The 22765-nt window shown below is 34.7% G+C and overlaps 1 protein-coding gene across 1 annotated transcript; it reads right to left on the bottom strand.

Annotated features, from left to right (window-relative positions):
• Positions 1-1636: 1636 nt before the first annotated feature.
• Positions 1637-22168, bottom strand: tapt1b (transmembrane anterior posterior transformation 1b). The gene is made up of 14 exons (XM_051114232.1): positions 21969-22168; positions 19104-19234; positions 16773-16891; positions 13480-13642; positions 13267-13402; positions 12853-12950; positions 12159-12228; positions 11986-12066; positions 11790-11899; positions 7801-7860; positions 6722-6790; positions 5431-5507; positions 5174-5340; positions 1637-5066 (listed from the first exon to the last, which is right to left on the bottom strand). The coding sequence occupies exons 1-14, from the start codon at positions 22156-22158 to the stop codon at positions 4834-4836; spliced, it is 1704 nt and encodes a 567-aa protein (XP_050970189.1). The 5' UTR covers positions 22159-22168; the 3' UTR covers positions 1637-4833.
• Positions 22169-22765: the final 597 nt, after the last annotated feature.

Below are 22765 nucleotides of genomic sequence, written 5' to 3'. Positions count from 1 at the left end.
GTTTAATGTTTAGATCTCTACGGTATTAGCACAGATCAGTTTAGCGTTACATAATCTTTTGGTGACTATTTTTAGCCAAGGGTCGGAGAGGTTGGATTTAATTAGGTCCTTGACAACAACATCACCTCATGCACACGCCACTGCTCAAGACAGAATGTGATGGACTGTTAGGTTCATGACTTATGCACAAATTTAACCTATATTTTATTTAACAGTTAAAAAGAATATTTAGCAGAATGCAAAATACATATTAAAAGATATCCAGCGAAAGCGTGAATATTAGGTTCTCAGTGTTTCATTTCCATTGTAATCACTAAAGCATTGGTGAGAAAGCAGTATGTTGGTACGACTGGCTGTGCAACCAGGCACTTTATTAAAATTACGTGCAAAAAAAAAATCAATAATTTAATAATGTCTCTGAACCTTTATGCTTTGTAAATATGAGTGTTTGAGTGATTTTAGGACTTCAGCTGTAAATGTGATGTTTAGAGATAATATAAAAGAATATTAGGCCATATAAAAGAAAAAAAACTGTTCTTGTAGCTCTTTCAAGAGTAAGATATGTTAGTAATCTAGTGATTTAGTTTTGGTCTGTGTGCGTATATATACAGTTAAGGTCAAAAAGTTTACGTACACTTTGCAGAATCTGCAAAATGTTAATTATTTAACCAAAATAAGAGGGATCATACAAAACGCATTTTTCATTTAGTACTGACCTAAATAAGATATTTCATATAAAAGACGTTTACATATAGTCCACAAGAAAGAATAATAGTTGAATTTATAAAAATATGACCCTGTTCAAAAGTTTACATACACTTGGTTCTTAATACTGTAATTGTTACCTGAATGATACACAGCTGTTACAGAAGGTTCAAATGCTCACTGAGGCTTCAGAAGGAAAAATTAAGAAGAACGCATTAAGAAGATCAGGGTAAATTTAATTTCTTTTGTCTTCTGGGAAACATGTAAGTATCTTCTGTAGCTTAGTACTGTAGCAGTACTAAATAAAAAAAAGTGATATTCAGCCAAAATAAGAAAAATGTACAAATCTTCATTCTGTTCAAAAGTTTACACCCCCTGGCTCAATGCGTTGTGTTCCCTTCTGAAGCATCAGTGAGCATTTGAACCTTCTGTAATAGTTGCATATAAGCGCCTCAGTTGTCCTCAGTGTAAAAAGATGGATCTTAAAATCATACAGTCATTACTGAAAAGGTTTCAAATACACAAAAATGATGAAAAATCAAAGAATTTGTGAGACCTGAAGGATTTTTCTGAAAACCAGCAAGCAGTTTAACTGTTCAGGACAAATAAGGAACTCATGAACAATAAACAAAAAAAAAAAAAGAAAAACACAAGTGTGGATCATTCAGGTAACAACACAGCATTAAGAATCAAGCATATGCAAACTTTTTAACAAGGTCATTTTTGTAAATTCAACTGTATGATCCTTCTTATTTTTGGTAAAATAATTAACATTCTGCAGATTCTGCAAGGTGTATGTAAACTTTTGACTTCAACTATATATAATATTCAGCATTGAAACATAAAAATTAATTATCTGGTGTCTTATGAAACACTTAATGAAAACGTATATTAGGGCTCCACCCTAAACAAACAACAATAACAACAAAGCTACAAAACAACAAAACTTTAATTAACACAACGCCCTGATTTCTCTCCTCAATTCTGTCTCTGAAACATCCCATACAAGGGATTTGACATCGTCATTCCTCTTCAGTTTCTACAGAAAAAACAACTTTGTAAGAACCTTGGATGCTGAAGCCGATAATGCTTACAAAAACACACCAAAACAACAAAATGATATTGACCAGTGAGAAAAAAAACAGCAGTATAGTAACAACTTGACTCGTTGGACCTTTTTTGTATTTCCAAATAAACGGATATGAGTATGAATTAGAGAGGTTCAGTCAAGCAAAATCATCTATTTGAGTACTGATCCATATCCAGTACAGTCAAACTTCAGCCCTATTTCAAGAGTCCAAAGCTGACTGAACCTATGGGAATGCACAGGCAGTTACATTGAAAACCACAACAAAATCAAACATTTGCTTATAATGGTCTCTTTCTTTTAAACACGAGCAAAAGTATTTCTAACATGTTTCAAATGCAAAAACAATGAGAAATGCTCTTTGATATCATTTTGGCAGTTTAAGTCAAGTGAATGCTTCTGAAGAGGTTTTGAAAAATGTGATTCAGAGTTTGCATAAATTTGCTAACTGAGGGTAAACAATTCCTTGGCATAGTTGATATTTTCTAAATGATAAATCAAACAACCTTTTGTTTTTGAAAGAACTGAGCACCTTGCAAAATATGACAGCCTTATGATGACTGTCAACATACTGCCTTGAGTGTAAATTGTCAGCCTGAATGCCGCCATAATGATATTACAAAGCAAAGCAATTACAGCCACACATTTGTAATACAAGAAATACAAATCCCAAAACCAGTCAAAAAAAAAAAAAAAAAGTTGTCATTACTGATGAAAAAAATAAACTTAAATTCTAACCTCCAGTACTACTAAGAGACATTAGTGGTTCACAATTTTTTTTTAAGACAGCATGGTCTGTTATGCGAAGCAAAAATATTAAACATCGTCTAGGATGATAAAGCACTCCAATAAGTTTTTTAAGCACTACACATGATGCATTATTACTGATCATGGGCATCTGATAAGTTGGATATTATGAAACTTGGACTCATTGTTATTAGCTTACATTACTGGATTCTGATGCTCATTGACTTGTAAAAACTGTTTATTTGGGGTCAGTAGGCCTTTTTTTTTAAATACACCCGAGATATTAGCAAAAGGTTGTATATTTAACTTTGCTTTGGTCAAGATTCTGACTTTTGGAATGTTGGTAAATGACTATTCAGCATCTGCTCCCAATACCAGCACCAATGTATGATTGCTCATCTGATATGCTATTCTTGGTACAATTTGCGGGGAAAAAACAGACTTTCCATTTTAATTGGAAAATATTGCATTCCTTCATTTTAGCTGGCAAATCATGTTACGCTACTGGACTTATTCAGTTTTCTGATTCCATGCGACTTGCATTAATCTTTGATCCTTTCATTCAGATGCCGACTTAAGCACTTCAGTCAATCCAAATATCACAAGCATGCGTTTCATCACAGTATCACATACTCACAATGGCCTTTTAAAAGGTCATTACCTCAAACGATGCAAAAAAAAAAAAAACCAAAAAAAAAAAAAAACTTTTTTTTTGTCACTGGAAACCTTGTAACTGAAACAGCAACTCTCTTAAAAATATAAATAAATAAAATAGTGATCCGGTATTTTAGCTTTCTGTCTGCTTTCACTCAAAGATACAAAAACAAATTAGGTACACATTCTACAAAATTACATTTCAGTACTGACTGACAATGAACATGGTAATATTTTAAACTTAGAAGTCTTTTGAGGGAACTTGAGAATTGAAGGGACACTTCCAAATAGAGAAATTATGAATGAAGAAAAAAAAAAAAGAACTTCAAGAACTTTTGACATTTGTTTTTTAACACAGCATACACTGCCAGTTAAAAGATTTTGAACAGCAAGATTTTTACTGTTTTTAAAGAAGTCTCTTCTGCTCACCAAGCATTTATTTGATCCAAAGTACAGCAAAATGTTTAAATATTTTTACCATTTAAAATAACAGTTTTCCATTTGAATATATTTTAAAATCGAACTCATTCCTGTGATCAAATCTAAATTTTCAGCATCATTACTCCAGTCTTCAGTGTTACATGATCCTTAAGAAATCATTGTAATATGCTGATTTGCTGTTCAAGAAAATTATTATTATTATTATCAAAATTTAAAACAGTTGAGTAAATTTTTTCAGGATTCCTTGATGAATAGAAAGGTCTAAAGGTCAGCATTTATCTAAAATAAAAAGCTTTTGTAACATTAGGAGTAGGTATAATTGTTCTTTTTTTTTTTCAGGGCAATTATAGAAATTAATATTTTTTATTTAGCAAGGATGTTTTAAATTGATCAAAAGTGATGACAAAGACATTTATAATGTAACAAAAGATTTCTATTTCAGATAAATGCTGTTCTGAACTTTCTATTCATCAAAAAATTCTACTAAGCTGTTTTCAACAAAATAATAAATGTTTTCTGAGCAGCAAATCAGGAAATTTGAATGATTTTGAAGGATCATGTGACTGGAGTTATGATGCCGAAAATTCAGCTTTGAAATTGCAGAAATAAACTATATTTCAAAATATTCACAAAATAGTTGAAAACCGTTATATTTAAACAGTAAAAATATTTAAGATTTTTACTGTTTTTGTTGTACTTTGGATCAAATAAATGCAGGCTTGGTGAGCAGAAGAGACTTCTTTAAAAAAAACATAAAAAATCTTACTGTTCAAAAACTCCTACTTTTTCCCACATGTGTATGGAATCTTGTGAATCTGTAAAATAGCAATATAATCCATCCCTTTCTCTCATTTTTTAATTCGATGCCCCCTTTGAAAGGTAAGTACATTGACCATCGGACCAAGATCCTCCCTGCCTTCCAAAGGTGAGCTCCGCTGGTGATCTTGAACCTTTTGAAAGCGTAGAAACTTCACTGGGCGGATTCCAATTGGTTAAACTGTGTTGGTGTGATTGTCTGTGAGTGTTTTTAAGTCTTAAATAAATTAGGTGCATCATTTATTAATAAATATCCTGCAGTTTCTCGTTGTCCCGTTCCAACGAGCTCAGGTTCAAATGTCAAACAAATCAAGCTGGCAGAGAGGGCGGGCATTTCAGTGCATACCTGGCGTCACTCTTAAACTTGAGGGCACGCATCAATGTCAGTCGATACGGTTACCGCAGATAGTAAAGCGGTCAATCTCCAGCAAGTCTTTTTTGGGCGCCCTGTGTTTAAGTTCGGTATCGTCCTGAATAAGGCTTTTCTCTTCTGATTCATCTGGTGTAGTGAGAAACTGATCTGATTCGCTGGTGGGGATCTGAGGGGCGGGGCAGTCATCCCTTTGGGTGGGCTGAGTGGTGACTGATGCAGACATGCCCTCTTCTGCTGGATCACCTTTAGATTGGTGTGGATGCAATTGGTTAGTGAGAATGAAACCTTTATAACACAAACTATCTTCTCAGGGTTTTTTGTGCGGGTCAGAAAGTGTGCGTGTATGTTACCTGGTGGTTCTCGTGTGTGTTTGGTACGGTGGGCTCTGCTGGACACTCTGCTGGGAGCTGCGGAGGGGGGATTTTGAAACAGCTTCTCCTCCATATTTGCCTCTTTCACATACATACAGGATTTCCCCAACAACACTATACTGTTTAGCACCTTCAGGGTGATCATACTAAATAAACACACAAACGCAGGCTCAGCACCTCATTCAGATCACATATGCTACTGTTAAAAAGCATAGTTTATTAAAAAAAACTCATACCCCAGGTAGAAGAGCACAACACAAACAATGGACAGAGAGCCCTGGATCTTCACTGAGCTGGTCACAACCCGGATCAACTGTCAATCAAATACTACATGAGTATAACTGTAATAACACGTTACTACACATCACAGTTCCTTCATGTTAAATGGCTTTAAAAGTATTTAAAAATGTACAGTTGAGGTCAAAAGTTTACATACACCTTGCAGATTCTTGCAAATGTTCATACGGGATCATACAAAATGCATGTTATTTTTTATTTAGTACTGACCTGAAGATATTCAGGTCAGTATAAAAAAGATGTTTACATGATTCTTAATACTGTGTTGTTACCTGAATGATCCACAGCTTTGTTTGTTTGTTTAGTGATAGTTGTTCATGAGTCCCTTGTTTGTCCTGAACAGTTAAACTGCCTGCTGTTCTTCAGAAAAATCTTTCAGGTCCCACAAATTCTTTGGTTTTTCAGCATTTTTGTTTATTTGAATACTTTCCAGCAATGACTGTGTGATTTTGAGATCTATCTTTTCACACTGAGGACAACTGAGAGACTCATATTTAATTATTTCAAAAGGTTCAAATGCTCAACGATGCTCCAGAAGGAAAAACGATGCATTAAGAGCCAGGTGTGAAAACCTTTGAACAGAATGAAGATGTTTAAATTTACCCTGATCTTCAAATTCAAAAAGTTTTCACCCCCCGGTTCCTGTGTTTCCTTCTGAAGCATCTGTGAGTGTTTGAACCTTCTGTAATAGTTGCATAGGAGTCCCTCAGTTGTCCTCAGTGTAAAAAGATGGATGTCAAAATCATAGTCACTGTTGGAAAAAAACAACAACAACTGTGGATCAATCAGGGAACAAGACGGTATTAAGAATCAAGTGTATGTAAACTTTTGAAAAGGGTCATTTTTATAAATTCAACGATTTCTATTCTTTTGTGGTCTATGTGTAAACATCTTTTATGTGAAATTTCTTATTCAGGTCAGTACTAAAAAAGAACATGCATTTTGTATGATCCCTCTTATTTTGGTAAAATAATTAACATTTTGCATATTCTGCAAGGTGTATGTAAACTTTTGACCTCAACTGTAGCTAATGTAAATATATGTCAGATGTCAGTCTACTTTAAGTGTTAAATATAACATAATGCATGATAACAAGAGCAGTGCAACAAAATGACAAACTGCAAATGACTGCAAACAATGTAAGGATTTATGTTTTTGCCTTTACATTGTACTGTGTGATGGATTTAGTATTGTGATCACTATGAAATAATGAGGGAGGAAGGAGGTTACCAGCAGAGCAAGAGGAAGAGGAATGAAGCCCATTCTCCTGGACACACTGTCACTGTAGTCTGTGTATGCCTGGAAAACACACACAGATATCAGCATCTTATTAATAAAGCTGGATGAAATACTCTTCAAAGACAATGTAATCAAACCCATCAAAAGGAGACAAGCCATTTGTTGAAATTAAAATAATTAAAGGGGGCATCAGATGCAAAGTTCACTTTTACATGTGGTTTGAACATAAATGTGTGTTGGCTGTGTGTGTACACACCCTAAAATGATAAAAATCCACCCAGTGGTTTTTATTTAATCCGTAAAAATAATTTTCCCTTTTTCAAATCAAGCCATTCTCAGCATCTTGTCTGTGTGACGACACACCGACAGAGGCTGCTCCCACGATGAATGTTGATTAACATGGCCGTCTTACCTCAGACATGCCTTGAATGAGCAGTAACTGTCTGATCACCATTGTTTCGATGCCGGAACAGGGACGTGGACACGAACTGTTGTTGGATGTAATAATGGACTAATAGTCATTATTTACTCCCGACATCTGAGCCGCTGAAGATGCAGTGGATTACGTTTGTTCGTGCAAGGAATGCGCCTCCCGATCTACAGATATGTGTCTATGTTTGCGCGATTCATTCTTGATCCAGTTTTACTTACAGCAATAAGTTTTTCTATTTTTTTTTTCTTTTCCTAATAACGTGCTAATTAGCAAGTTTAGCGGCTAAACACGGCTAAAGTAAACAAGCTCGTCACTCCACAGAGAAAAGAAAGGGGCGGGGCGAGCAGAGCTTATTAACATATATAGCAATGTCGACCAGAACAGGGTGATTTTTGCAGAGCTGATTTTGGCAAGGTAAAAAAGGTGTTTTTTACACTACCATTGAGAAATTTTAACCAAAGCATGTTATAGACTTTTCATTAAGACCCTAAAGAATCATATCAACTTGTGGAAAATGGGCATCCGATGACCCCTTTAAAATAATCATTTTGATACAGAATTTGACATACTGACATGAACATTCAGATTTCAGTCTTGCTTCAAAAGGATTTCTGATATAAAAAGGACATGCACTTACATTTTTCTGTCTGCTGCTGACCAGATCAAATGCCAAGCTTGCTCTGTATTCACTGTAGACCTGCACACACACACACACACACACACACACAGTTACAAGTAATGATTACTAACAGTTCAGTAATTTAGTCAAATATTAAATTAGCGATTTAGATTCATTAGAATGGTTCAGAAAGTGAAAAGAGTCTTTTAAAATAATTCATTAAAGAGCCAATTCATAAGAGTCATACATTTATGTAATGGGCTACTCGGGTTACGCTGTATGTTTGTGGCCCCTGGCCCCTTCATCTCATGACGTTCAATTCGGACTGCAAACACAGATGGCGGTGCAGAAAATACCTAGTTTAAGTGATCTTTTCTCCACTATCTGAGCCCTGACTAACTGACAGACTGACAAAGTTAATTAATGTCAGAGGGTCGAACAGCTTTACATGGCCAACTTCTTTAGCCATTGGCTGTTGTAGGTCAAACTGATTCATAATCCTTGCCTGTCTCACCACTTTTAATAGTTTCTGAATTAAACTTCAGTCGAATTTACTTTTGTCAGTGAATTCAAATCAATGCACATTCAATTCAAATGAAATTTACAAAATATCTTCATGGAACATGATCTTTACTTGATATCCTAATGATTTTTGGTACAAAAGAAAAATCTATCATTTTGACCCATAAAATGTAATTTTGGCTATTGCTACAAATATACCTGTGCTACTTAAGACTGGTTTTGTGGTCCAGGGTCACAATTATTCCTGTGATGACAAAGCTGAATATTCATTCAATACTGATTTGGCACTTAAGAACCATTTCCTATTATTCAGTGTTAAAAACATGTCCAGTTACTAGCGTAACCTCGGTTCCCTGAGATAAGGGAACAAGACATTGTGTCAAAAGCTGATGCTATGAACAATCACTTTTTTTTTTTTTTTTTTAAAGAAAACACTTAAGCCTTATCGAATAATGACATAGGTGACAACAACTTATACCATAGGTTGTGTCAGTACCCAGAGACATTTCCTTTCAATATAGGTTTACACTGCATCAGTAGCTGACATTACGGGACCTGTCTCACTAAACATTAAAGGGGTACTATTATTCTCTTTTACAAAGTCTTGATTTTGTTTTGGGGGTGTACTAGAACATGCTCTCATGCTTGGTGGATCGAAAAATGCATTATTTTTCACATAATTTACATTATTACAATACCTTTCTCCCCAGCCTGGCACAAATGGCTTGATTAGTTCCGGGTTTAATAAAGGCCCGGCTTCCGAAAAACAAAATGTGTTGTGATTGGTTAGCTGTCATAGTGCGTTTCGATTGGCAAACACCTTAGATGGGGTTTCTGTCCTGCTACGCCCCTTGCCAAAGCAGTTAGCACAAGCTAGATTAAAGTGATTCTTACATTTTGAATATGGATATTTTTCTTACAAAAACACATCGATTCGCTACAGGAGGCCTTTATTGACCCCTGTGAAAGGAGCAATTGAGCTGAGTAATTATCTAAGAATACAGCAAATGTGCAACAGAACTGCATTACACAATTTTGGCTATCGAAAGCTAGCACTCTTCTACTGGTAGAACTCCAGATGACAGCAAAGAAATATCCAGATTCAATAAAATCTGGCAAAAGTATTCAGCGAAGCCCATCCAGCTGCTAAGCAGATGTCCTCTATAGACATTCCACTTGCCCATGCCCAAGAGGAAGCCATACACTGTGTAGAGTGTGCTCGAACCCCCGAAGGGCATTTAGGGCTTTGAGAGCAGTAAGATGTATGAAATGGGACACAAGTTTTTAGCAGAGCTGGAGCGGCCACAGAAGAAAAAGGCTGACATTCTGTTGAGGCTGCAGCCATCAGCCCAAATTGCTGAACAGCTAAAACACAAAGTCCTTTTTTACTCATCACCAGCAAAAGGCAGAGGGATGGACATAAGCGTTGGAGTAGGCAGATTTTGTATTGGTCCATTCCTGATGTCACAGAGCATTTTCCTCTTCCTCACAGGACAATCAAGAACATTCTTTTATTATTATTTGATAAATAGAAGTTTCAATAGAACAGCATTTATTTCATTTACACTACCAGTCAAAAGTTTTTTCATGGTTCTTAAAGAAGTCTCTTTGCTCATCAAGGGTGCATTTATTTCATCCAAAGTACAGCAAAACAGTCAAATTCTGAAATATTTTTACTATTTAAAATAACTGTTTTCTATTTGAATATATTTTAAAATGTTATTTATTTCTGTGATTTCAAAGCTGAATTTTCAGCATTATTACTCCAGTCACATGATCCTTCAGAAATCATTCTAATATTCTGATTTGCTGCTGAAAAAGCATTTATTATTATTTTGAAAACAGCTGAGTAGAATTTTTTCAGATTTCTTTGATGAATACAAAGTTCAGAAGAACAGTATTTATCTGGAATAGAAATCTTTTGTAACATTATAAATGTCTTTATCGTCACTTTTGATCAATTTAAAGCATCCTTGCTAATATATATAAATACACGGACTCCAAACTTTTCAATGGTATAGAAAATGGTATTAAAAAAATGGAAAACGTTGGATCAAATAAATGCAGGCTTGGTGAGTAGACAATTCTTTAAAAAAAAAAAAAAAAAAAAAAAAAAAAAAAACATACAAAAAAAACTTTTGACTGGTAGTGTAGAAATCCAATTTTTTGATTGTACTAAAGTGTAAAAATATAATAATATGTTTGCAGATATTTAGAAAACATGCTAAGTTAACATATTTGTTTCACAAAAAAACAATGCTTCAGATAGTAATTCTGCTTTGAAATGCGTGTCCCATATCAGAATTTCTGTTTTTGCTTTGTTCTGTGTGATTCCATCCCCTGTCAATATTAATTTAACTTGTTAAAAAATAAAAATCTTACTGACCCCAAAAATTTAAATAGTACTGCACTTGATAACATTCAGAGTTTGGTTGAAATGCTGGTTCTTAAAATAAAACACACACACCTTGCATTTAATAAAATTTCATTAGCAATTTCATGAACGATAACCATAAACTTTAAGATGTATATTGAACATGGTAAAATTGCTGGATATTAACCAAAAAAAAATTCTAGTGTCCACCTCTAGGAAAGATACTGTATGAGAGAGAGAGAAATGTGTGCATGTGTGTGCTGTGACACTAATCTTCCAGCCTAAACTAAGCAGATCTGTCTCTAATCCCTGCCAGTAACTACACTCCTCTTTCTGTCATTACATATCTCTCCACCCCCCATCCACAGTGCATTTTGCCTGCTCTACACCTATTTTTCCACATATGTTTCCTCTTTTCCTCTTTCAGACACATGTTTAATGACTGTTTAGTTTGTAGTGTCACTTATCTTTTATCTTATGACTATCTCAACAAGTAGAGGGGCTCTGCATTGGACAGAATCTGTGAAACCATCCCACTGCTAAAGAGAGCTCTGCTACTGGCTCTGTATGTGCTGATAGATCTGGGTCAGTGGATCTGTCAGGGTTATCCAAGACACTGAGAGCGGTGCTGATTTTCAGACACACTCCCAAAGGAAACCTGTCTCTCTTTGTAAAGCCTTCCTCTTGACTGGGACAGAGGTTTTTGTTTTAGACAAAAAAAAGAACAGTCCAGTATCAGTGCACGGGGAAGCCCTTTGGTTTAAATAGGTCATGTCATAGTTCTCATGTTGTTTTTCTTTAGTTTATTTAAGGTAAATATATATATAAGCGTCTTGTCTTTTCAATAGCATCAGATAACACTTACAAACCTTCCCTTTAAACTGTTACAAGTTACAGGACTTTATTTTTACTTCATTCAAAGCTCATATATTGCTTCATATTTTAACAATTACAACAGTATGATACCAGCAGAAGTATCACAATATTAAGTAATATGATGATACCATTCATGTTGTGTATATGATGGTTTATATAGCTCAGACAGAAAGTGGTATTTTTCTACTTTTAGGTTTGGTCAGTATTTTGAGGCTGGTATACCGTGCATACTCACATCTGCTGTGATGTCGTTAAACTTTGTGATGAAGGCATGTTTGACAACGTCCACTGCGATCTCTGAGGCGATCACCATACAAACATCAGGAAACAACACCCACAGATGATCTATAAACAATATACAATGATTAATAAACACACCAATGTCATGAGTATGCACACACTCAAAAATGAGTCAGTTGTTAACTGGATACCTGGATTCCAGGAGAACTGCTCCATGTTTCTGAGACAGACGATTAGTAAGAGTGTGTAGTTCGTAAATCTTTCTTTAATGTCTATAGTGAGAAAGACAGAAAGGAACAGTGAGACAATTCACCAGTGACAATTTGAGAAAGACATGTTTCATGTACAATATATATGGACTTACCACTATTGGACATTTGGAAGAGGTTGTTTTTCTCAAATTTCTTGAATACACTTCCTTTGATCTCAACAAACTACATAGAGACAGAGAGAGAGAGAGAATGAATCCTTAACTTTGAAATCAGTATGATTAACTTTTTGCCTTTTACAAAGTAAAAATGGATTCATAATACAACAAATGTCACTTGAAACTTGAAATGTTGTTAAAAATTGAATTATGACTTTACTGCTGAAAAAAAAAAATATATAGCAAAAATAAAATAGCAAAAAAATATATTTACAATCCAGATGTAAGCAAAATCTTAATGGGTCAATACAACCCTTCTAATTAAATTATTATTACTGTTTCGGTAGTGACAAATTTGGGGAGAGAACAAAATTCACTCAAATTTTCTGAAAATACAATATAAGAATTAATTGCACAATTACTAGAAATGTGTATCTTGGATATTATACAATTTACACACATACAAATCTTTTGGAATTTTTTTTTTTTTCCAAGACGTTTCCAACTCTGACTTTGGACCAATTCTGTAAAATGGCCCATATATCCTACAAAGGCAGGCATGAAAGTGTGTGTTCCTGCATAATATAATACAGAGCAACTAAGATCCAGAAATTAGGATTATTTGCAGTGTATTTAAATTAATTTGACCAAATAAGCAATGTTAATGGCATGCTAATGTGTTTGTACTCACATTATTAGACATCATAATGGTGAGCAGTGACTTGTTGTGTGAATTGAAAGCCACGTTCAGTGTGGTGGCCTGAACCATAATTAGAATGGCATGAAGAACTGCATTATCAGTTAAGGAAAATTATAACCTATGACTGATTGTATTACATCAAATATATGTCAAAACTTGAATTTAAATAGTAAAAAAATGAATTAATACAACTAAGCAGTTTCAGTGTAGTTAAACAGATTTCATGCGTAACTTGAAACTGTGCAGTTTAATTTACTAAATCTTTATTTTTGTGTTTATTAGTGTATTCATCACATTTTATATATGCTAAAATTTCTAAAAATAATTGTAATTGTTTAAAATGATCCTTACTTTTATCCAAATATGACTATTTGGCATTTGAAACAAAGCTAGTGTGAAGGATACAGACGTAGAGAACAGCCATGAAGAAATGTGGGATGACTCCTATATGAGCTCTTTTTCTCTCTTTAGGTTCGGTGGCAGTCCAGTACAAAGCATCCAGAATATCCTGACCGAAAGATGAAAACAAGCGATCTGCCACCTTGAGGAGAAACAGAGAGTGTTCATTCAACTACTGCTAATATAACAGTAACAAATGAGAGTGTTGTGATACTGTACCTCCAGCATGTTGTAGATGATGTAGAGTTTTATGACTGACTGACCCCGGATCAGGTGGTACATCATGGAATAATCCACATAATGCATCATGAAATAACACAGAATCATGATGAAACCCTTCAGAACATCACACACCTGAGCGGGCTGCAAGATACGAGATCCACTGCACACACACACATACAAAAGAAAAAATTACTTTTAGTTATACTGGCTCCACAGAATGGAATTACGCAATGGAAGAACAGCTTATTATTATCAAAAAGCAGTTCTTCTATTAGCAAGATCTTCCACACACAGCCACTGGGTTAGTGATCTTGAGTCACACACTCAGTGGTACATGCATCATGCTAAAAACATGACGTGAGCTGGGGGAAGATCAGCAGTGTAAATGTACCCAAACACATACACAGCATTAAAATGTTTAGTATTCATTTACTGAAATATTTAATTTATGAATTTTGATTCTAAGCGGTTACATAAATTTTATGTAAATAATAGGGCTGTCAAATGATTAATCACATACAAAATAAAAGTTTGCCTAATATATGTGCAATTATTATGTATATATAAATACAAACACATTCATGTATATATTTAAGAAATATTTACAAGTAGATGTATTTATTATAATTTTTGTATAATTTATATTATACATTAATACAAATATTTTGTACATAACATATTTCTCTTAAATGTTTGTATTTGTATATACATAATTACACAGAGTACACACACATTTATTAGGCAAACTCAAACTTTTATTCTGTATGCGATTAATCACGATTAATCGTTTGACAGCCCTAGTAAATAATTTTATTATAATTAAAATATTTTCAAGACCAAGTGTAATTATTTTCTGTAACAACAATTCCATTACAAGCTTTACTACATGATACAATGCGTCAATAAATATAAAACCTGATTTTTGTATAAATGTAACTAATTTTTGTAAAAATGACCTGAGCCACTATTATAATATCATACAGTACTGTTTAATTTTTTTCCTATTAATAGCATTTTCCACAAGGACACTTTTTAATTTTCTATTATTAGAATAATTTCATGACTTTATATTTCAAAAATAATATTTTTTAATGTATTGAAATACAGAAATTGCATTATATTTTAATTTAGCATTCTGTTTTTACTGTAGGTTTGATCAAATGCAGCCTTAGCAAGCATAAGAGACCTCTTTAAAGAAAACTTTCAAAAATCGCACCAACCCCAATTGTTTGAATGACAGTGTACTTTACTATCCTACAATGAACGTGTTTGTTACAAGACAAAATACACACAGTTTTAGTATTTACAATGGGGTGCTAACAGTATGTATAAATATTTAAATGTTTACTCTTAATGCAAAAAAAATGTAGATTCCTTTAAACATAACTGGCTTCTGCCAATTATATTTTGGACAAGAAACGAACATATAATACATTAGGTATTGTAATGCATGCACTAAATGCTATTTGCTTAAAGGAGAACTCCACTTCCAGAACAACAATTTACAAATAATTTACTCACCCCCTTGTCACCCAAGATGTTCACGTCTTTCTGTCTTCAGTCGTAAAGAAATTATGTTTTTTGAGAAAAGCGTTTCAGGATTCTTTGCATATAATGAACTTCATTGGTGCCCCAAATTTGAACTTCCAAAATGCAGTTTAAATGCAGCTTCAAAAGGCTCTAAACGATCCCAGCCGAGGAAGAAGGGTCTTATCTAGCAAAATGATCAGTCATTGTTTTCGAATAATAAAAATTTGTATACTTTTTAAGCACAAAAGCTTATGTAGCACAGGCTCTGGGATGCGCGTCCACGGGTCGTTCTAACGAATCTTTAATGTGACTCAAGAACGAGTCGTCTCTGGGAGTGATTCGTTCAGTCGTTGTATGCGTAACATCCTATTAGGTTCTGTACTGGAATTAGTTTTCCTGTTTCAAGTCTTCGGGTTTTTCGAGTCGTTCATTCATGTTATGGGGCTGTCACGTGATGCTGATTTTGCTAAAATAAACGAAATGACTCGAAAAAAGATTAGTTCATTTTGCTGAATGAGACTCAAAGGTCTGAGTCTGTAAAATGATCTGAACTTCCCATCACTACTACGAATCACATCTTCGAATCACCACAAGTTCATCGTCTGTGTACTCCGGCTCAAAAAGGTAGAGTATGTCAAAAAAACTCCATGTCATTTTCTCCTACAACTTCAGAAACAACCTTTTTGTTTGTAAACAGCGTTTGACTTACTTGCACTTTCTTAGTCTTTGCGTGTTCACTTTGTAAACACTGGGTCTGTGGTTCCGCCTACGTTCTGTGTGACCTTTCGACGTGATTCAATAGTACGTGAATGCACATCCCAGAGCTTGTGCTACATAAGCTTTTGTGCTTAAAAAGTATACAAATTTTTATTTTCAGAAAAAAATGACAGATTTCGCTAGATACTAGACCCTTCTTCCTCGGCTGGGATCATTTAGAGCCCTTTTAATCTGCATTTAAACTGCATTTTGGAATTCAAACTCATGGGCACCACAGAAGTCCACTATACAGAGAACATTCCTGATTTTTTTTTCTCAAAAAACAATTTCTTTACGACCGAAGAAAGACAGACATGAAAATCTTGGACGACGAGGGAGTAAATAATCTGTAAATTTATGTTCTGAAAGTGAACTTCACCTTTAAGTCCCATTATTAGATGCATTTTACAACCCTAACAACACATTTTACATTTTTATTATAATACATTAATAACTGTTTCTCCTCCTATCATAGCATTCACTTGAATGTGACCGCACTGCCATCTTGTGACCGATCATGCAAGTACACCCTAAACACTGAGAGAAGAACAAGAGAATTCCAGGAATGATCTCAGATGATTTTAGTAGTCCAGGGTGTAATCAAAACACTACAGTGCAAAATTAGACAGCTATGGCAACTGCAGCCGTGTGTGTGCGTGTGTGTATGAACGTGTGTTTGAACATAGCTGTTGCAATCAAACCAGCACGTGTGTGTGTGCTTAAAGCAGCTGCAGTCATTTTTTTTCTGCATACCTGCTCTTTTTGCAGTAGGGGCATATACTAGCCCTGCAGGCAGAAGAATATACAGTGAACAGCAGCTACACCTATATACACAGTCATTTTGGGCTTAAGTGTGTGTGGGTTGGTATTTGTGTATGATGACACTGAAAGAAAAAGTTGGACAGATCAGATGTTTCAACCCGTTAAAATTATCAGAATATTATGAAAGTACTACTTTAGGGAATATTCCTCCAGGCATATCCTAAGAACCACGTGTTTATTACCTGAGGCCGCAGCAGGGCAGTGTCAGCAGTCTGATCAGGGCCAGCAGCACTCTGAGAGGCAGCAGAGTGAACACGTACAGAAACACATCCAGACACAGGAAAAACCCAAACATCATGAGCTACAGAGGAAAAAAAGAAAGATCAGTGATAACCTGAATGTGGTACAACTTACCTCAAAGGCTCCAAAATGACTAAAAATCACCATGAAGTTTAATAAAAGTAGAAGATAAAACTTGTCGTTGGTAACTTAAAGGGCTAGCTCACCCAAAAATTACAATTCGATCATTAAATACTCATCCGACGTTCGTTCATTTTCAGTACATAAATTAAGATATTTTTGATGAAATCCGAGAGCTTTCTGACCCTGCATAGACAGCAATGCAACTACCACATTCAAGGCCCAGAAAGGTAGCAAGGACATTGTTAAAACAATCCATATGACATCAGTGGTTCAACCATCATTTTATGAAGATACGAGAATACGTTTTGTGCGCAAAGAAAATAAAAATAACTTTACTCAACAAGTTCTTCACTTCAGATTGACACAGAAGAGAACAAATTGTTGAATAAAGTCTCATGGACAATTTTAACAATGTCCTTACTACCTTTGTGGGCCTTGAACATGGTAGTTGCATTGCTGTCTGAGTCAGAAAGCTCTCAGATTTCATTAAAAAAATATCTTGATTTTTGTTCTAATGATGAACAAAGGTCTAACGGGTTTGGAAAGACACAAGGGTGAACAATTATTGACAATATTTATTGGCAACAATTATTGGGTGAACTATCCCTTTAAAAGTTGCTGGCAGCCATTGACTTCTATAGAACTTTTCTATATTATGGAGGTCAATGACTACCAGCAACTTTCCTATTACTATAGTTCTTTAAAATATCTTAATTTATGTTTAACAGAAGAAAGGGACAACTTAGGACAACTTCACTATTGGGTTTCATTGGGTGTACTATCCCTTTAAGAGCCCTGACACAACAACTAGTGGAGTGAATTTGGGACACAAATGTTTTGCTCCAGTTTAGGGACTGTGTGTGTGTGTGTGTGTGTGTGCATAATTATATAAATATATATGTAAAATATGTATGATTATACAGTAGTCAACATTTTAAGTGGATCAAACCCTTTCATCAAAGTTGTCCTAAAACCAAAACAGTACCTGTTCTTGTCTTAGGACAACTTTTATGAACTTTTTTGATCCACTTCAAATACTGACTACTGTATACAAAAAAATCTCATACATATATTTTTGTATTTCTGTTTGATGGCAGATAAATCAAACATGTCAGGTTTAAAGGAGAAGTACACTTCCAAAACAAAGATTCACATATAATTTACTCACCCCCTTGTCATCAAAGATGTTTATGTCTTTCTTTCTTCAGTCATAAAGAAATTATGTTTTTTGAGGAAAACATTTCAGCATTTTTCAGCATATAATGGACTGACATGGTGCACCGATTTTGAACTTCCAAAATGCAGTTTAAATGCGGCTTCAAACGATCCCAAATGCGGTTGTAAACAATCCCAGCCGAGGAAGAAGGGTCTTGTCTAGCAAAACAATTGGTTATTTTCATAAAAATAGTACAATTTATATACTTTTTAATGTCAAACGCTCGTCTTGTCTTACTCTGCCTGGACTGTTTTTGTTCCAGATCATGACAGTTCGGGTATGTCGAAAAACTCCGATCTCATGTTCTCCCTAAACTTAAAAATCGTCCTATATCGCTGTTTTACCTTTTTTGTTAAGGGTGTTTGATCTTCTTTGCATGTTCACTTCACTGACTGGGTCAGAACTTCTGCAACGATGTAGGATGATTTTGAAATGATTTTTGAAGTTGAGGGAGAAAATACAATTGGAGTTTTTCGACATACCCTAACTGTCTTGAGTCAGAATACACAGAGTTCAGGGAGTTCAGGTTTTAGATTAAAAAGTATTTAAATTATATACTTTTTAATGAAAATAACCGATCGTTTTGCCAGATAAGACCCTTCTTCCTCAGCTGGGATCATTTACAACTGCATTTGGGATCGTTTGAAGACAGCATTTAAACTGCATTTTGGAAGTTCAAAATCGGAGCACCATATCAGTCCGTTATATGAAGAAAAATGCTGAAATGTTTTCTTGAAAAAACATAATTTCTTTACGACTGAAGAAAGAAAGACATGAACATCTTGGATGACAAGGGGGTGAGTACATTATATGTGAATATTTGTTTTGGAAGTGGACTTCTCCTTGAATGCACAGTGTAATAAAAGATACTGTGCAGGAAAGATGAGTGCATGTGTGTATGGATTGTGTAGTTTTGTGCATTTGTGTTTAGTACCTTCTCCAGTTCTTTTGGAATACGCAGGCAGGTGTAGACCCTCTCTCTCCGCTCAGTGTATTTGGCCTCATTGTGTTCCAGAAAATATCCTCTAGTCAACTCAGCACTAATAAACCTCACAAGAGAGAGATCTGCACACAAATAAACACACACACATGAATGTGTAGTCCAACACAACGAAAGCATTTTACTCATCATTATTTAGCACTATCCTCTGTACACACAGGATGGAAGCTCAAAACCTGCGTGTGTGAAAAAAGAAGTTAAATAAGTGTACCAGCATCAACTGCTATCCATTTCTCTCATATACACACAGCAAACAAATACGTACCATTAAAAAATACAAACAGTTATGGGGTATCCCAAAATGGGTTTTAGAAATCTCCTCTTGTGAAAATAAATATGAGATGGTATATTTTAAATTTTAGATAATTTATTAATTAAAAGGTGTAAATTAGCAAACAAAAAACAAGACAAATGTTACATTTTAATAATTCATCATTCCTTATTTTACATTTTTCAAAACTTTAAATCTCGTTTAAAGTTCGAATTTGAATTTAAATGCCAGATTTTCTACATGTGGACATCATTGTACAAACCTAAAAACTAATTCAAGCAATCTTCTCACAAAGCCCCAATAAGCTAATTTACTTTGCATTATGTTTATAACAAAGCATGACACAGTTGTACTGTGATAGTACAAACTTGATTTACAACATAGCAGATCAGTGACATAAATGCTCCATTTAGGCAGAACAGAAAGTGCTTGACTGTTTTTAGGGCATGTTTACGTTGACCTAAGGCCAAATGTGTTTTGATAAGGGCAAGACAGTGACCTGAGTTGAACAGCTCACATTGTAAATGTGTTCTTTGGCCAACGCACACATTACTTTCTATTTTTAACAGTAATAGAGAAGGATAAACTTGAGGATGAACACACTAAATGGGAAAACAAACACAGAGAGTGGACAAAGAGTAAGAGAGCTAAAGAGATAACAGCTTCTCCTGTGTATGCGTCTTATAACTGGGTTGTATGACAAAATTACTAAATGTATCATCCAATAAACATAACCTCATGACAACCTCTAAACTTGTGACAAGAAGAGCTCAGCAAAAAAAAAAAAAAAAAAAAAAAAAAAAAAACAGAACAGAGGCCATTGCTTTTTTATACAGTAGGTTATTTTAAAATTAGGCTGTTTGGATAAATGTTGGCTTCCTGTGTTCCATGTTCTAATTATAAAGGAACAATTTTGTCACTCTTTTTGGGAAAAATAAATAAATAAATAAAATACTTAAAGTACCCACTGAGGTTTTAAGTTCAATTCAATTTTATTTATTTCAATAATCTAACAACATATTTATTTGCATCGTCACATGACATGCACATAGACAAAATATATATTTTTTCCTTTTAAAATTACTTCTTTATTTTATATTTTCATTACATTTTTTTTTAAATCAGCTTTTCATCTATTTCCAAGCCCTGGCCTGCAGTTCCCTAGTAAATCCCAGGGGTTTCCAAACCCCAGTTTAAAAAACCTTGTCTAACATCACAGTTTTAACTAGATTGTGTGAGCAAACAGTCTTTGCAATTCTAGTAGCAGTATCTTCGATCAAGTAACCTTATGTTAGCAAATATTTCATCTGGTAGTCCCCAGACTAAAATTATTGCTTTAAATCACTGTATATGTATTTTTCATCTCCATCATCTGTACATAAAAATGTACAGGGTTCTACCAATGAATTTCTATGACTTTTCCAGTTAATTATAAGGACTGTTTTATTGCATGAAGATGAATAGCCAATTAAATATGTTTGAGATCTTATATTTGGATCTTATTAATTTCCATGAATTTTTCCAGGCAGAGAAATTACAATTTGGACCCACTCTATATGAACTGTCTTTACTATATATTTGGTATATATTGTGTATATGCATGTTTATGCTGTATTTTTATTAAAAATAAAAACACACACACACACACACAACAAGCATTAAATTACATCTGTAATTAATTTCATTAAATTAAATATTAGATAATTATATAACCTTTTATTGTCTGCCACCTCAGTAGCAGCAAAAGTGTTTCGCAATACACCATGAACACAATACGTGCTTTGTACTTAACATTTCTTTATTTTTTTGGACATAAGTAAACACTAAGAAACCTAATATAAAGTATAACCCACAATTTTTAATTTCCCTGCAGGAACACTGCTTTATTCTAAATTGCTTTAATACGCATTATTAATTCATGCAAATTTAAAAATGAATGTGATACTTACTTGTAATTATTGTATTACGTAATGTTAATGAGTTACTGCTCCTATAAGCAACTTCATGTACACAGATCTATGACACACCATCGTTATTCTCAATTTTATTAAATACATGTAAGATTCAATCTCCTTCCATTTCTTAAATAAATGCCAATGCAAACGCATAACGATGGTGATGACTTCGGGGAAGACGTTGATACAGCTCAGGTCTTTTATTTACATCTTCACACCTGATCAGCTGTCTTGATCCTCATGCTTCTAAAGTTAGGCTCATTATACAAGCGGCTGAATGTGTCACATGAGCCACGCTGGTATTTACGGCCCCTTAAATAAACCGATATATGCTGAAGTTTCTGATCTTGTTAAAGTTATATAAGCTCTAGTGACTGATGATGCTTCAGACTGTATTGATGCAATCAGCTCTGTATTTAAGCGAGCCTAGAGGGTAACGTTTATATAAAACACTGTTTACCAAGAGCATCATAACGCGTTTGTTATGGTGCCCATACATGCTGTCTATACAGACAGCTCACTAGGTTGAAAACATTGCTTGCAGCGCCCAGTGCCGCTGTCTGTCACTCTTACCTGACACATTGCTCTTTCTCTCTTTGCATTTCGCCTTCCTCTCGTAAAATCCCAGAGTTTCTGTAAGGTCTGACGCAGCGGCTTGTTTCTCCGTCTTTTTGACGCCGCTAAAGAGTCGTTTCTCCCTCTCCTTATCCTCATTTTCAGTCTCGTTTTCGTCCGCAAGACCAGCCGCTACCGAGTCCGCCATCTTCCCCGCAGACACAACATTCAGGCGTCACGGCGTACGTCATTACACATGACTACATTTCCCATAATACAGCTGGTAAATATTATACACATACAAGCAACCCTCTGAACTACGTTTGAATAATGTTTTAATGACAGTTCTTAGACTAATTGTGTAAAAATTGCAAATTTGCGGCATAATGAACATTAAAATATGGATTATGTCGTGTTCAGAGGTAACGTTAGGCCTACTTCAGAAGCCACGTTCAATTCCATTACTCGAATTATGTGAAAAACAAAACGACTTCTCACACAACATAAAGAACTGAGTGCTCATGCACAGTCTTCTCTTTCCCTCGAGCACAGCTGATCGAAACAGGCAGAACAGAAAAGCAACTTCTCAGTGACAAAATAATAGGCCTATAACATAATATAAATTCACAAATATTAAAAAATGTAGATTCTGTCGTTATTTATTCACCCTTATGTCGTTCCCAGCTTTCTTTTGAGATTTTTTAAGTCAGCTGTCAATACTGCCTAACATTTCTCAAAAAGAAGAAAAAAAAGAGCTCAAAAGTTGAGGTCAAAAGTTTACATACACCTTGCAGAATCTGCATAGTGTTAATTTT

This window comes from Labeo rohita, chromosome 1, assembly GCF_022985175.1.
Source record: "Labeo rohita strain BAU-BD-2019 chromosome 1, IGBB_LRoh.1.0, whole genome shotgun sequence".
In the NCBI taxonomy this organism is placed as follows: Eukaryota; Metazoa; Chordata; class Actinopteri; order Cypriniformes; family Cyprinidae; genus Labeo; species Labeo rohita.
This window is presented reverse-complemented; position numbering and strand designations above follow the sequence as displayed.